General features: G+C 43.6%; 1 protein-coding gene across 2 annotated transcripts in view; it reads right to left on the reverse strand.

The window, feature by feature from the left end:
* ELOVL5 (ELOVL fatty acid elongase 5) overlaps positions 1–14,855 on the reverse strand; it is a 56,965-nt gene extending 42,110 nt beyond the window's left edge. Inside the window, exon 1 of one of the 2 annotated variants that reach the window (XM_048845285.2) lies at positions 14,654–14,855. Coding sequence is in view for 1 of the 2 variants with exons in the window: in XM_048845284.2 (XP_048701241.1) it covers positions 13,681–13,693 (13 nt within the window). In the remaining variant the exon portion in view is untranslated. Of the gene's footprint in view, positions 1–13,680; positions 13,709–14,653 lie in introns of those variants that run through there. The other variant, XM_048845284.2, reaches the window with a different exon arrangement.
* Positions 14,856–16,231: the final 1,376 nt, after the last annotated feature.

Here is a 16,231-nt window from a genome sequence, read left to right on the forward strand (position 1 = left end):
AAGTTAGGATTTCAGATACAGGATGGGCATTCACAGAAGTCCACTGGTGAAGCCTCTGGCACTATGCAAGGGTAATTTTCTGGTTTCCGTAAAATTTAGTTTCTACAAGCTCAAATGCATCAGTTTACCTTTCTTTCCAGTAGGTGGGGACAAATACTTTGGTACAAAGAATCATTTCTCTCTTCATCATGCACCACCACAAAATAGACAAGAATTTCAAAAGAATCCAGATATTCGAAAAGCACTAAAAAATGATCATTTCCATTCAAAAAAATAGTGTCATATTTGCACAAAGAAGCCAATTATACTGAAACCCAAATTTTTAAAGTTTGGATGGACAAAGTTTTACTATTTTAATGCATCTACTCAAAAATTTAATGATTTATGGGATAAACACTGCCCTTTGGCACAGAACAGGAATCAGCAACCTTTGGCACGCAGCCTGCCAGGGTAAGATGCCTGGCGGGCTGGGCCAGTTTGTTTACCTGCCACGTCTGCAGGTTTGGCCGATTGCGGCTCCCACTGGCTGTGGTTCACCGCTCCAGGCCAATGTGGGCTGCGGGAAGCGGCACGGGCTGAGGGATGTGCTGGCCACCGCTTCCTGCGGCCCCCATTGGTCTGGAACAGTGACCTGCAGCCAGTGGGAGCTGCAATCGACCGAACCTGCAGATGCGGCAGGTAAACAAATTGGCCCAGCCCACCAAGGGGCTTACCCTGGTGGGCCACGTGCCAAAGGTTGCCGATCCCTGGTACAGAAGAGTCTGCTCCAAAAAGGAAGACATTAAAAACTAACCAGGCATCTAAAAAGGAGAAGACAGACCTCAACTCATCTTAGAGCCATTCTGTGTTCTGAAAAGCAGTCTTCACGCTTCAGAACAAGGTACACCAGGCTAAAACACCTCTGCCTAAGCTTTGCTACACAGATCATAGGGCTTGTCTCCACTTACCGCGGGAAATCGACGGAGAGCTATCGATCCACCGGAGGTCAATTCAGTGGGTCTGGTGAAGACCCACTAAATCGACCACCAACTGCTCTCCCATCGACTCTGGTATTCCACTGGAATGAGAAGTATAAGGTAAGTCAATGGGAGGGTTTCTCCTGTCGACCCCCAGCGTTGTCGAGACAGCACAATAAATCGACCTAAGGTAAGTTGACTCCAGCTACGTTATTCAAGTAGATGGAGTTGTGTAATTTAGGTCAACTTAGACCCGTAATGTAGACCTGCCCTAAGGTTCCACACCTACTAGTCTGACATTAAGAGAAATGAGACTGTCTATTCTGCAGGGACTACAGCATCACAGGTACAGCACCGTAGCTATGCAGTCATAGCCCTGTAACATTGACACTGCCTACAGCGATGTAAGGGTTTTTTCCTGTCACTGTAAGACCTCCACCTCTCCAAGTGATGGTAGCTAGGTCAAAGCATGGTAGAAGCATTCTTCCATTGACCTAGCTGTGTTTACACCAGGGACAAGCCCGACATAGCTATGGCACTCAGGGATACAGATTTTTCACACCCCTGAGTAGAGGCGTTGGAACAATTTTTGTAGTGGTGGTGCTGAAAGTCACTGAACAAAACTGTAAACCCTGTACATGATGGAAACTACTTCAAGGCAAGGGGTACTGCCACACCCCCAGCACCCCTAGTTCCAGCACCCCTGTCCCTGAGTTCTATAGCTATATCAACTTAAGTTTTAAGCAAAGACCAGGTCTGACATGAGAGCAAAAAGGTTTAATATACATTAGACAAATGCCAGATGTCTGTATAATCAGAAACCAGAATTACTTACACGCTATTAAACAGAAGCTAATGTAACAGATGTATGTTATACACATCTTTAAAAATATGGACGATCAGATGATAACTGTAAAACTGTGAGAGCAAAAATGTTAAAAATTGCAAAAAGAAACACTGAATGTCAAGTAGAGTTTATAAATAGTTCTGATTTTGAGACTATATTTAAGAAGGTGAACTGAAAGAGGAAAAAAAGGCCAAACTTGGTGGAGTATACAGAAGACTAAGGAAACTGCTGATTTGTTACAAAAAGTATTTCACTTTGCTTCTGTCTTAAACAGGGAGACAAGAAAGATGGATCCAACTCAGGAATCAGATTTTTGACAAGACAAAAATAAATGTTAAGGAAGGGGAGAGTATTAGCTGTGAAAAGGCCAAATATATTGTAAGACTTCTCAAAGAAAGCCAGCTTCCAATGTTTTGGCACAACCCAAAACAGTATCACATTTCAAGAAAAACACAACTGATAAAAATTAAAGTATATAGAAAAAAATAATAGACATTTAAATACAGGGATTCAGCCAAATGACTAAATAGATTCCCAGGCCAGAAAGGATCATTGTGATCATCTAGTCTGACCTCCTGTATTACACAGGCCAAAGAACTTATGCAAAGTAATTCCAAGAACATATCTTTTAGAAAACATCTAATCTTCAGTGAAGGAGAATCCACCACAATCCTTGGTAAATTGTTCCAACAGTTACTTACTCTCACCATTAAAAATTTACACCTTGTTTCCAGCTGAATTAGTCTATCTTCAACTTCTAGTCATTGGATTGTGTTATATCTGTCTTTGCTAGACTGAAGAGTCCATTCATTATTAACTATTTGTTTCCCACTTAGGTACTTATAGACTGCAATAAAGCCACCCCTTAACATTCACTTTGTTAATCTAAACAGAATGAACTCTGAGTTTAGCATTATAAGCTATGTTTTCCAATCCCTTTAATCATTCTTGTAGCTCTTCTCAGAGCCCTCTCCAATTTATCAACCTCCTTGAATTGTGGACACCAGAACTGGACACTGTTCTCCAGCTGCAGTCAGACCAGTGCCAAATATAGAGGTAAAATAACCTCACTGCTCCTACACAAGATTCCTGTTTCTGCATTCCAGGATCACACTGCTTTTTTGGCCACAGTGACACACTAGAGGCTCATGTTCAGCTGATTATCCACCAGGACCCCTAAATCTTTTTCAGAGTCCCTGCTTCCCAGAGTAGAGACCCCCATCGTATAAATATGCCCTACATTCTTTGCAGCTGGCTGTATACATTTAGCCATATTAAAACACATTGTTTTGCTTGCAGTCAGTTTGAGTCAGTGAAGATAGCTTCCTGCCTCTTTCAGACTAATCAGAAAGTGAACATTCTGGAAGAAAGGGGTTGTATTTAGAGGAGTTAGCTTTGAGTCCCATAATATATTACACCTAAAATGAAAATTGACGTCCATAGCAGTGATTTGAGCCAAACTATAAAACCAGCAATCTACAGAAGACCAAATTCGATAGGGAGTCTGAGGTATTGTCATGTTAATATCAAACATCACAGCTCTCTGCTCAGACCTAAATCAATCTTATACACAAAAATCATTTATGTATCCATACAAATTTTATTCATGTCTGTTGTAGCAATGGAAAAATAGGGCTTGTCTTCACATACAGTGCTGCACTGGAATTTTTTTTTTGTATGAAAACTTTGCTGTTTCATTCAACTTTCCCATTTACCTTTTTACATCACTGCAATTCTAATGCTTACCACTTTTTGAAAGCTAAAAAATGTTTTGGTCCAAGCCATGTCTCTTAAGGAATAAAGTTAGAAAGTAAATCCCAATGATTAAAGGTTTTTCTAGAGTACCTAATCTCAGCATACAGATGTGCCATTTATAAAACAAACATAAAGTTAGCAATGTTATTCTAGATAATTAGGGTTAATCCACCCTTCTGGAGTTCACTAACCCACACTCAGGAATTGATAATTTGGTGGGAGAACAGGGAAGGGAAAAACAAAATTGTCCATAGTTTTGCTTAAACTAACTGTAGGAAGAAAGTGTATAAGCTGCACCCCAATGATTTTAGCTGCAACCTTGCTGAGGATGCTTGTTAAAGTCCTGATCCTTTCCTTTGCCTCCAGATCAAAGATGGGGACCCCCTGCTGCAGCTCATCACACAATCCAACCTTGGACTATCTACTGTTGCAAGACAAACTCCCAAAGAATTTTCTGTGACTGGGAAAATGGCTTTTCAAAGTAAATGTTTAAGATAGAGAGACACTCAGACTGGACGGGATGGGCAGATGTAAAAGCAAGAAAGAATAGCCAGGAAAAGATGAAGGGGGGGGAGGAGGGAGGGGGAAAAAAGGCATAATCCACACCTCTTCATAAGTCACCTCAAACTGGCCATTCACTTACAGTCTTGGCAACAGCCAATGATATTTTATATATAAATAAAGTGAACAATAAAAAATTCTTGAACAGGGAAGTGGTCTTGCATCCCTTTCCTCTTCCCTGAGTAATCTTACCTTCGGTTCCTTCCACCAGTCTCTTTCTTTCCAGCAACAGAGTGAGTTAGTGTAAACAAATTACACTGTGCAACTTTAGCTAAGTCCTGCAACTGCTCCATGATTATATATATTAATAAATTACCTAGTGAATGGATTAGCTTAGACATAAGACATTTTAGCCAGAGTTATAGAAAAAACCCTTGGAAATAATGCTAATGTTTCTCTTCACACACACACACCTCTCCACTGAAACCACCCAGTAATGGGAAACTGAGAAATCAATGGAAGGATAAAAAAAATACCCAACACAAGCTATGTTTGTTCTATAAGGCACTGTCAGCCCTAAGCTAGAGTACCATGTTCTTGCTCTGGTTTCTGTTTCAAAGGACGATTATTATTGCCCTTGAAAGGACAAAACAAAGGGCAATGAAGATATAGGTTTCAGGAATTTGTCACAAGTAAAGGCTAAAAGATTTGGGCTTTGTCTTGCTCAGGAGGCAGTTCTGAAGATTTCAGAATTATATAGGTAGTTGGTGAAGGGTTCAAAAGTCAGAACAATGCTCTTTTCAGGATAACTTAAAGTGTGTAGCCTCAGGGGTGCAGTTGACTCTAAACATTGTTTTTGCCTACACAGTATAGTTAATATTCCGTAAGTAAATGTAGCAGTTAAGCAGTTTTACCCTTTCAGTGACTTAGGCTGAAATACGGTTGTCTTCCTATAACCGGCTCATCATCCTGGTTTTCTACATGTAGATACAGCTTCCTAGACATGTATATATAGCCAGCTTGGCTATAACACTTCTTCCCAGCTCGGTGTGGCAGGGTGTGCCCAAGTGCATTGCTCCAGGGGCTCCTGGTGCTGCTCTCTGTGTGCATTTCCCATGCACATTCCCCTGTGGAGGGACTACACAAGAGCTGCCCAGATTTTCTGAGACTGCATGGACACAAACATCAGTAGGCAGTGTGGTGGGCATGGTTGCACAAATGTGACTGTGTTGTGAAAAGAGCAGCTGTGTGGGCACAGCTCAGCCTTGTTTGTTATAGCTGGTTCAAATTATAATGTCATGAATGGATTACAAAACGTAATTACAGCTGCTGTGTAGACAGGCTTTAAAGAATAAGGAAAAGCAAGAAACTTAATCAGAATTATCATTAAAATAATGAACATGAAAGACACTGTTAAAGCCACAAGAGCAGATCATGTAAATAAGCATATGGCTAGACATTTTTATAGGCAGAGAAGTGATTAAAGAGTGACAAAGAAGGAAAATGGTGGACACAAACCTAAAGTTGCTAGGCTTGTTGGTCAGTGTTAGTTTCCGGTCCAGAAAATATATATTTTTGATGTGAACAGGAAATTCTGATCACTGTAACAACAGAGCTGCCTTTCCTATAATCAAGAACTTATGGATGCAATTAACGGTGCTCCTCACATGACAAATGTAAAGCTTAGCAGAACCTAGAAAGCTATTGTACAAGCATGGACTGATGGACAGATCTGCTGCCCTAGTCTGAGGCAAACAATTTAGAGCTGGTGCCAGCAAGCAGCACTTGTGGTCAGGAAAGAATAAACATTCTAAGCCTGTGGTTCAAGAAAAAAACAAACAAACCACAATTAGACTTTCATAGTAAACATCTGCTACTTAAAGATTCAGTTGTAACACTTTAAATATAATAAGGAATATGAAATATAACAACATTTAAAGTGGAAGCAAAGGAAAGCCACTTATCTCATCAATAGTTTATTGACATGAATGGCATAAATCCAAGTAATACTGTACATTGTATGAAATTAAATTTTTACTTCCTCATCTCAGTACTTGCCAGTTTGCCTTAAACCCTTCAAAGCATCACCATCAGCAATATCCACAAGAACTGTTTCAGAGTAACAGCCGTGTTACTCTGTATTCGCAAAAAGAAAAGGAGAACTTGTGGCACCTTAGAGACTAACCAATTTATTTGAGCATGAGCTTCATCCGATGAAGTGAGCTGTAGCTCACGAAAGCTCATGCTCAAATAAATTGGTTAGTCTCTAAGGTGCCACAAGTTCTCCTTTTCTTTTTGCATAAGAACTGTGACACGAACAAAATTAGTCCCCCATGCCATATATTCCTTAACAGCCAGGAGAGCATCATTTGAGCTGAAGTTCATCCCCTTAATTCTACAACAGGAGTTCTAACCCTGTGGACAGAGAACAAGAGGAGTTATTCTTCAAACCACAGAGAGAAGAAGAGTGCTACTTTTCTCCTCAAGGTAGTGAGCAGAAGGGAGAGGAGAGGAGAGGAGATCCTTTGAGGTAAGAGAATTAGTACCTCATTTAAATCATTGCAGAAGTGGCACAAAGGGTACTGGGATGGGGGATTACAGAGACAAAGTGGCTGGATTTTAGATCATGGGAAGAAAAATTTAAGACTCCTGATCTATAGTTTGACATTACATCAAAAAAGCAACAACAAGCCAGCTTCATTTACTGCAAGCTTTACTGCAACCTCACAAACCAAACCAACATAAAAAAAATCCCATCTGTTGGACAGGTGTTTTGTGTAGTAATTTAAACTAAAGGTTAATAAATCCAGAGAAACTAGAGTCCATGCAAGTTGTTTGTATTCCTACCAACTAGAAACATGATGGGTCACTGAAGTAGCTACCATTAATGAAGCATAGCCATTGAGGTAAAAGTTCTGCTTTAGTAAAAAGCATATATAATCCCTGGATTCAGTGCCCGGACTGACTGACTGTTGTTTTAACTTGCAATACTGAGCTCAAGAGAAACAGTCTGATTCAATTTTAACTGGAGTTAGCAATTCTAGATAGCTATATCTGCTAAGCTTGGAGGACCGGTAAGGGAAACGGTTACACTGCTGTTTTTCTCTCTAAATGTCTTGGAGCTGTGTGTTTAATACAAGTTAACCATCTTAGGAAAATACAAATAATTCTCTAACAAACACCAAAGTGCACTGGAGAAGCTTTCAGTACTCATTTACTTTGAACTAGTCTGTTCTTGAACTCCTATTTTACACACAATCAGAGAAACCAAGGGAATGTATTTAGGAGAGTTAATTTCACTAATTAAACAGAGAGAGATTCTACTTGTGTAAATCTGTAAGTCACAAGGCCTATTCAATTTATCTTTAAAATAGATTTCAAGGAAGTGTTTATTTTCATTGTAAGAATCAAAACATGGGGAGCTGCTACAAAGTTTTATCAACAATCTTAGGTGCATTTAAAAATACTGAAATATATCTCATTTAAACTGATCAGTACTAGTGAACCTCAGAGGAGGCAATCTAGACAACTCCCTTCCCCTCCTCTTGGATATGTCATTCCACTAATCATATTCCTGAAGTAGTCCAGTATTTAGATTAACCATTTTTAAGTACTCTCATTGAGATGATTTGAACGCAAAACAAACTATTTTAAATTTTGAAAACATAAATAGTTGGTTATTTTTTAAATGTAGGCATTGACTACTGTTATTTTATATGGCAATTATTTCCAGAGCTAAAGTGCTGGATTCTACCTGATAAAGTTTGCAAGAACCTGAAGGGTAAAAGGATTTTGTAGGTTTTCAACAAGAAGCTAGTTGAGAAGCCTGAAGCAAACAGGGGAATTTATCACATGCTACAAATTATGTATTTTACAATTGTACAATGATCATCATCATGCAAAAATGGAGATGATCTTGTCACAGTTCAGGGCAACTGTACCAGTGTTTCCCTCAAAGGTCCAGCAAGGGCACCCACTGGCTCCCAAGCCACTGACTCTCTGTGTGGGGACCCGCATCTCTCTCCCTTCTAACTGGGTATGTCCAAGCTACACAGTTCCCTGCCTTCACAGTGTTATTCCCAGCACAGACCAGTTGCCAAAGGCATCTGCTTCTTTCCTCCTTCAGAGACACTTAACGGGTGCAATTGCTACAGTTATAAGTACCACAGAGTTTTGTCTATGCAAGCATATTTTATTATTAAGGTAAAAAGCATTACAGAGAACACCAAAAACAATAAAAGAAACTATATGCATGCTAATAAGCTTACTACAGTTAACCTCAGCCTTAACATGGATTCTGGCTCGAAGAGGCCTTCAAACCCCCACCCCAGGGGGATTCTTTGTTGTTAAAAGTTCGTCACCATTTCACTCAGAACAAGCACAGAGTCTTATGGGACCTCTGTAGGCCAAGTTCTTCCAATCTTTCCCAAAGGATTGGGGACCTCTGTGCACCACGGGTCCCGATCATGAAGCAGGCCTCCCTGAGCCACTTTCAAACCAGGCTATTTATCCAAAACCCCCTTTCTTTGTTCAAAATTTGGTTTTCCAGAGACAATTAGTATATGCAAACCTTTTCAATGGGGATGGCTTCTTTGGAGATTTCACAACCTGAGTGAATTTGCTTGACTGCCCCTTCTGTTCTCCTATTTACCCTTCTCATGGAAGTCACACAATTACTCAAACACATATACAGTGCATCTGAATACAATGTACACCAAAGGTATTAACCTTAATTCAATCAGGTTAACTTAATTCAATAACGTTTATCTTAATTACATACAGTTTGTTCAGGATATTGTCAATCTCTCACAGATGCTTACTCACCATGTGAAGTATTTTGAGATCTATGGATGAAAAGTACTAAGTATCATCAATTTCATGACATTCCCCTATATTAATATTTTAGTGTTCTCCACAGAACACTAAGTACCTTACAATACAGAAAGGAAAACTACCCCAAAGAGCTCACAAACTAATTTCAGACATAACAATGAAGGGAGGCAACACAAGCAGTGTAGAAGGGTTGAGAGGGGAAGGACAAAGGCAATATCAGTAAGATTACCCAGTGTCACTATGCTACTAATGCACATAACATGAGAGATATCAAAGTATATGCCTAGTTTGCCAATTTCTTGTCGGCATCATCAAGTGGAACTTTGATGTAGCATGGTAGCCTTGCAAACCAGCTCAAGACAGGTGTTCCATCTATAAAGGCAATGTGGAATTAAACATGGAGCACCTTTGTACATCTACGAAACAACGCCAGCACTGCCAACAGCGTTACAGGAAAGGAGGGGGCCCGGATGCCACCTGTTAGGGTAGTGGAGGAATAGCCACCATCATGTGGAACTAGGAACACTAGGAGCCCCATGAAAGCGCTACACATGTGAAGGGGTCCTTCCATCACTAACTCTTCTGGGTGGCAGAGATTCCGTGTAAGCATAGGGGATTCCATCACCCCAACAGAGGTCTCAGCTAGGACAGCAGCACTTCACCAGAATCCCTCAGAAACCCCTCCCCAGGTAAGGGCACTCTGCTTGATAAGGTGGTCACCCCATACAAGAGCCTTCTGTCAGGGAGACAGGCAGAGGCTATTGCTCCTTTTCAGGCTGGTCAGGGCCTTCCCAGTCCTCAATGAACCTCTTCCTGTTTCTGCATGGGCTGGGGTCCAGTCCAGGAGGATGAAAACCTCAGCCCCCATCACCCCAGTAGAGGACTATATTTAGGGGCAACAAATGTATTTACAGTGCAAGAGGGTTGCCAACAGGCAGTTTAGAACACAGCCCAACTACTTTAAACTTCCCAGGCCTAAACATTGTAACTCCCATTACTTTAAAAAAAAAAAAAAGATGCTTACTTTAGGAACCTCAGCAAGCACATGAAATAGGTTTGAAATCTTTAAAAAAAACTACTTCTGAGTTTTAAAATCAGGAGTCTTCAACCCATTTCCAAACAACCATAAGTACTGAGGTGCAAAAGATTACCCACTTCAAGATATTCTGGTCTGGAGCCCCATCATCTGGGATTCTTATCAAATTAGATATTTCTTAATTGACATAATTGCATATTTCAACTCAATTAATCACTTCATCTCTATTTAATTCCTCATCTAGATGACATAAAATGAAGGTCAGAGAGGAAAAGAAGTGGATAGAGAAGGGAAAATTCCTATTTGAATGGATTTGATTCTAACCCTTATGTTAACAGGGAACAGGTATGTGAAATGAGAATTCCTCCGACCTTGTTTACACTTCTCCACACCAATGTATTAACAGTGAAACAATGTAACAGGCAAGATACTTGATACATCAATAGATGGGACATATAAAATACATTTTATATGACACTTGTATATTGTAACAGTTTTAAAACACAGCATGCACTATATAATAGAACAAAAGGTCCATTTGTCAGTCTCTTCCTAATCTTACACAACAGAACTCACATCAGTTATTTTTGCTACTATCCTCTTTTGCAGTTACACTTGCACATTGGCATGCAGAAGATTTGTATTAACTCATTTTCAAAAAAGACATTAAACAGGCACTTAGAAAGACACCCCTTGAGTTTTTCAGTGTGTATTGTTAAGCAATATGTATCCTTCAAGGAACTCAGTTATATAAGCAAACTTTGGCTTCTGTTTCAGTTTACTTGACCTGTGAGTCTTGCTATCCAGTAATGAAGTCTTCACCTCTAAAAACAATCTTAAAATGTAAGCTTGGTAATTTAACTACAATGTCCTTTTATCAGGCTCAGGCATGCTTCAAAGGTGGAAAGTTATTTCCTCTAGATTAACCCATGTAGTTTAATGGCATCAAAAGTCTTCAAAAAAATACTCGCAAAAAGAAAAGGAGTACTTGTGGCACCTTACAGATTAACAAATTTATTGAGCATAAGCTTTTGTGAGCTACAGCCCACTTCATCGGATGCAGAAAAATACTAATACTCAGACATTTGTAGCTGGCTGGCATCCTATTAGCACAGGTGCAGTTCCCATCACACGGGGCAGGTACAAGTCCCCATTTGGCAACTGTCCCAATTCCCCATCAAAAGATGCTGATCTCTCCTTACCCAAACCTTGTTTAGTCCACCTTAGAAAAATTAGCATCCATGTTACAGAACTCCAGGCGTAGCTGCTGAACAGGTTTAGATGACAGTGGTAAACTCTTGATTCCTGTCTCTATTACAGCTTCCATCACTACTACCATTGGCAAAGCTACACCGGTGGTATCTTGTAGCCATGAAGTTTACCAGTGTACACAAGATCCAATGAGGCAAGACAATAGTGTAAATACGAGTACAGACAAAGCTCAGATGTTTTACCCACCCCTCCCCCATCATGAAAAATCTGAATACCTGTCTCCTGTTTACACTAGCAACTCAATACCTATACAGTACAGCATTTGAATCTACATTAAAATTTTGCAGCCATAAACCACCACCAGGCCAAGTCCACAAGCCTTTTAGAGTAAACCAAATGATTAAAATGTTAGCAGCTGCCAATGGCCTGAATACACTAGTACTCCAACAGTTGCTGCCACCAGTGATAATGTGATGGTGGAAGGTTTTGTGAAAAAATACTACAAGTACAAAGCCTTGTTGAAAGTTACTGTAACACAAGTACTCATTTCCTCACACAGCTACACCTACTTTCTTTTAGCTTCAGCTGCATAATTGTGCTTCAGGTAGCATACATTCATTTTCAGTGGCTTCCTACTCTGTAGCCCAGCACCTTATCTACAGTAGCATCAATTCCCCCCACTCCCTAATCAATAATACCCCTGTTGAGCCTCCTGCATTGCACTTTAACCAACAGCCATCAATGCTTTGCTGATCAAAGACAGGCATCTGACTCTTTCCCCCACTAACAGATGTCAGTTAGGACATGGGGGAGCCATAATAGTTGTATTGTGCACTCCCAAAACTCGTTAGGCCCTTTATGCTAGTCTCTTGCTCCTTGGGCTGAGAGTGCCGTGCAGCCAACATGCTCACCTCTGGAGAGGATATGTCTTGTGTCTTTTGACAACAACAAAGTTACCGTTGAAAGGGCGCTGGCTACAATATGGAACCTCTCAAGAATATGAACATAGGCTGGTAGGGTGTACTTAAAAGTCAGATTAGGGGCTCTGAAGACTAATTTGTTTAGGGAAGGAGATGGAGGGACTGAACTAGAGAAGAAGTAGAACTAGTTAGTTGGCTTCCACAAAGCTTTAATGTGTAGTTTTGCTGACAACCTTTCCTCTCCCTAAAATACCTTATACAATACCTTAAGCATTATGTCTATATTTTTTAAAAATGCCCCAACACCAATGCCTTTCAGTCATCGAGACTATCCTGTCTGCTCTTTCACCTGATTAAAATCTAAATTAGTTAAGTAACACAAGGATTAATAAATTATTCAGGATACCTAGTCTTCTCACATTTTTAAAAGAATTGCATACCTCTATGGCTTTGCATAAATGGAATATAATGGCTTGCCACCCTGCCCCCCCCCCCCATGAATTTAAGGGGAAAATTCTGTATTTATTGTTCCCTTTTTAAAGTATATGTAGTTTAGGGCTGGCCAGAAAATGAGATTTCCTGTTTGCAAAAAAAATTCAGGTTTCAGAAATTGTTTTAATTCTAATACAGAATGAAATAAAGGCCGTGTGAATTTTTTCCATGAAAAACCAAGATATCTCTCTTACACACCCATACACAGAATAGCCAGTGGTCAGGGCAGTCACCTAGGATGTGGCAGACCCCCGTTCAAATTTCTGCTCTACCTGATTTGCTGTCTGGCCTAAAAAATATTTAGTAAGTCCCTGTTCTGCCTGATTCAGAGCAAGGACTAGTCTCCCACATCTCAGATGAGCGCCCTAACTACTGAGCTTATCTAGTGTGTCTCTCTTGTTTTGACCAAAAATTCCATTCTAGACTGAAGAAACCTTCCCAATGAAATTCTCACAGAAATGGATTTATTTCCACCGAAAGTTTCAGTTTTGAATAATTGGAATTTTGTGGCAGAAAAACATTTAATCAAAACATTCCCCACCAGCTCTAAATTTAGATTGCCAAAATACTGTTCATATCCAGTCACCTCTACAGAACTCCTCCTCATCTGATACTAATGCCCTGTGGAGCTTCCTTAAAATCAAAATCTGCCTGTTGTTCTTATTCACTGAACATGTTCAATCTGGAATTTGTTTCTTTCCATCAGAATACTAATCCATACGGTATTTGATCACGAGGGGGAAACGCCGCAGAAATCTTCTTACACCATAATGGGATTTAGCCCTCCCTCAGGAGCAGTTTATCTAACTCTTTCAGGGGCACCTTTGGGGATATTTTACAAATGATTACAATTCCCTTATGATTAACACCTTGACTTCTGGGAACACTTCTTCCCTGCTTTCCATTCTATATTCCCTCTTTCTCTACTTATGCGTCAAGTAAGCAAAAGGAGAAAGTCAGCTGCTGCTGAAGTTAAAGAGGATGCAGTAGTCATGGCAATGAGAAATTGCATCACACCCTTGAGTGGTTGTACTCAAGAAAAAGCTTGAAGGGAAGGTCTGTGCTCCCCCCCCCCATTTGCTTTCACTTAATTACATCCCATAAAATGAAAAAACCTTCAGACATTACCAAACCAACACATTTTCCATTCATATGGCAATATACTGTAGATCAGGAATAAATCCCCAGTAATAGTCAATCTGGCATGTTCAGTTTATCCACCAGCATGATACACCACTTTGCACTTTCGCAGCTCCGTCCGTTTGAGGATCTCAGCATGTTTTGCAAGCGTTCCTTATATCTTTGGGAAGGAGGTGCGGGTTCTAACCCCCATGCTACAGCGGGGATTTAAACCCAAGACCCACGGAGGTTCCGGGGCTAACTAGAGGCCACGCAGCCAGTCAGCCGAAAAGCCAGAACTCCGGGCACCCAGCCCCAAGACCACGGCTGCCCTCCGGAACTAGGAAATGGTCGCGATCCCCTCAGCTAGCGGGAGCAGGGCGCTGGGGAGCAGTCCGAAGTAGCTCTCGGTGCAGACGCGGTACCTGGCCACGAGCATGGGAGTGGCAAATTCCCGCAAGCAGCAGCACACCAGAGGCACCACTTGTTGCGTCTCTCCCGGCCATCGAAAAAGCTCCGGCTGCTCCCCACCACTTTTCCCCACAGGAAACAGCGCTAGCTCCCGGCAGTACGCTCCAGCCCCCCCAGGCCTGGACGCAGCACCGCCCCGCCGGCCAGCCCAGAGATGCGCGGCGGATGCACCGCGCGCCCTCTCATGTTCTGATTTTTATTTTATGTATTTATTTATTTACTGCGTGCAACCGCACGGTCGCATGAACGCTGCCTGGAAACAGCGCCAGGCTCCCTCCACCATCCGGCCGCCGCCGCTTCCTCCAGCCCGCACCGTCTGTCAGCGGCGCCCACCCTAACCACCAGCCGCGGCTCCCACAGGCTGCTGCGGGGGCCCAGCTCGCCGCCACCACCCCACGAGAGCCGCCGCTCCGCGGGCCGGGCGGGGCAGCACAAGTTGCCGGGCCGCCTGGAGGGGCGGCGGGCGCCCTGCCCGGAGGCTCTGGGGAAGTTTGCCCGGCAGGACTTTTACCTTCTCCTCACTCCGCGAGCAGCTTCGGGCGGCGGCAGCTAGCGCTGGAGGAGGGAGGCGGCGAGGTAGCGGCTGCCGGCCGGCGCTGTCACGCTGCAGAGGCGGGGAGGGAAGGGCCGGGCCGGGCGCCGCGCGGAGGAAGGCGGGGGGAAGAAGGGGGAAGTGCGGTCCCCTGAGTAAATCGTGGGCTGATTGTGACGTAACAATGGTGCTGGGGACAAATGAGAAGCGGTCTGGAAAGGGGGGCGCTATGACGTCATGATCGCCAGGACCAATCCAGGGACGATGGAACGTTCGGGACTCGGGAGCCCCACGGGGACAGGAAGAGACGGGGCGGGGAGAAGGGGGCGAGGCTGAGTGGCAGCGGAGCCTGGGAGCGAATGGCGGAGACGCGCCTGCTGATGGGCAAAGTGCGATCCGGCGGAGCAGCGGCGCGGGGACAAGGGAAGCACGATCCCGAGGAGCGGCTGGGGTGGCGAGGTCCGCCCCAGAGGAGGCGGGGGTGGTGGGGCTGGGGGAGTCAGTGAGTTGTGGGGCTGGGGGGTGGTTGCGCCCCATCGCCCCCTTCCCCTCTAGGCCCCACCCGAGAAAAGCTGCACAGCCCGGCCCGGACCGTTATGTCTCCCATCCAGCCGGCCCCCTGGGCTGCTCAGAGCATGCCCCACCCCGCGTGAGGGGCGGGTCCGGGCTGAGCTCGCTGCTCTCTGCCGCTGGAAACCCAAACTCTCGGCTCATCACTCCAGTCAGCCGGCGGCCGAGGCGGCCAATCGGGGCTGTTGTCGGGAGGTGCTGCCCAGGCTCCCCCCACGCCTCCCCGCTGCTAGCGCGGGCCGCTGACTTGGCAGCTCGCAGCGGGGGTCAGCCCAGACGCTGCCCGCCCCCTGCTAGGGTGGCCGGATAGCAAGTGTGAGGAATCAGGACAGGGGATGGGGATAATAGGCTCCTGTGTCAGAAAAGGCCCTGAATAGCAAGACTGGCTGTATAAAATTGGGACATCTGGACATCTTACCCCCTACAGTGAGAGCGGGTGGCAGAGCGGGCCTGTAATGGTGCAGGAGGTCGCTGCACTCCACGTGGCTTGCGTTCAGGACTCTGCACAAGGGTTAATGATCCATAGATACTAAAGTCAGAAGGGACCATTATGATCACCTAGTCTGACCTCCTGCACAACGCAGGCCACAGAATTTCACCCACCCACTCCTGCAAAAAACCTCTCACCCATGGGCTCCTGCTCGGGCGATGTCTGGAGCAAAGGGGTAACATGCAGGGCAAGGTAGGATTTTGGGCCAGCCTGGCAGTAACCATCCTATACATTCTTCTTTCAGTGTTGCCTGTTGATGTTTTCTGATCACATTAGCACTGCCAAACAGAGAGGGTTTCTAGAACAGCCTGTTATTTAGGTTGCCTGACCCTTTTCCGCCAGCGTCAAGAACACTTGTACTCTGGTCGCTAGCCCTGCTGACACATCGACACTGCTGTTGTTACCCTTGCTGCCTAGATTAAAGCTAGCAAGGGTTTGCCGACCTGCGCTACAATCACACCTTCACTTGCATTGTAGATGTACCTCATAAGACCCTG

Source organism: Caretta caretta, chromosome 3 (genome assembly GCF_965140235.1).
Source record: "Caretta caretta isolate rCarCar2 chromosome 3, rCarCar1.hap1, whole genome shotgun sequence".
NCBI lineage: Eukaryota > Metazoa > Chordata > Testudines > Cheloniidae > Caretta > Caretta caretta.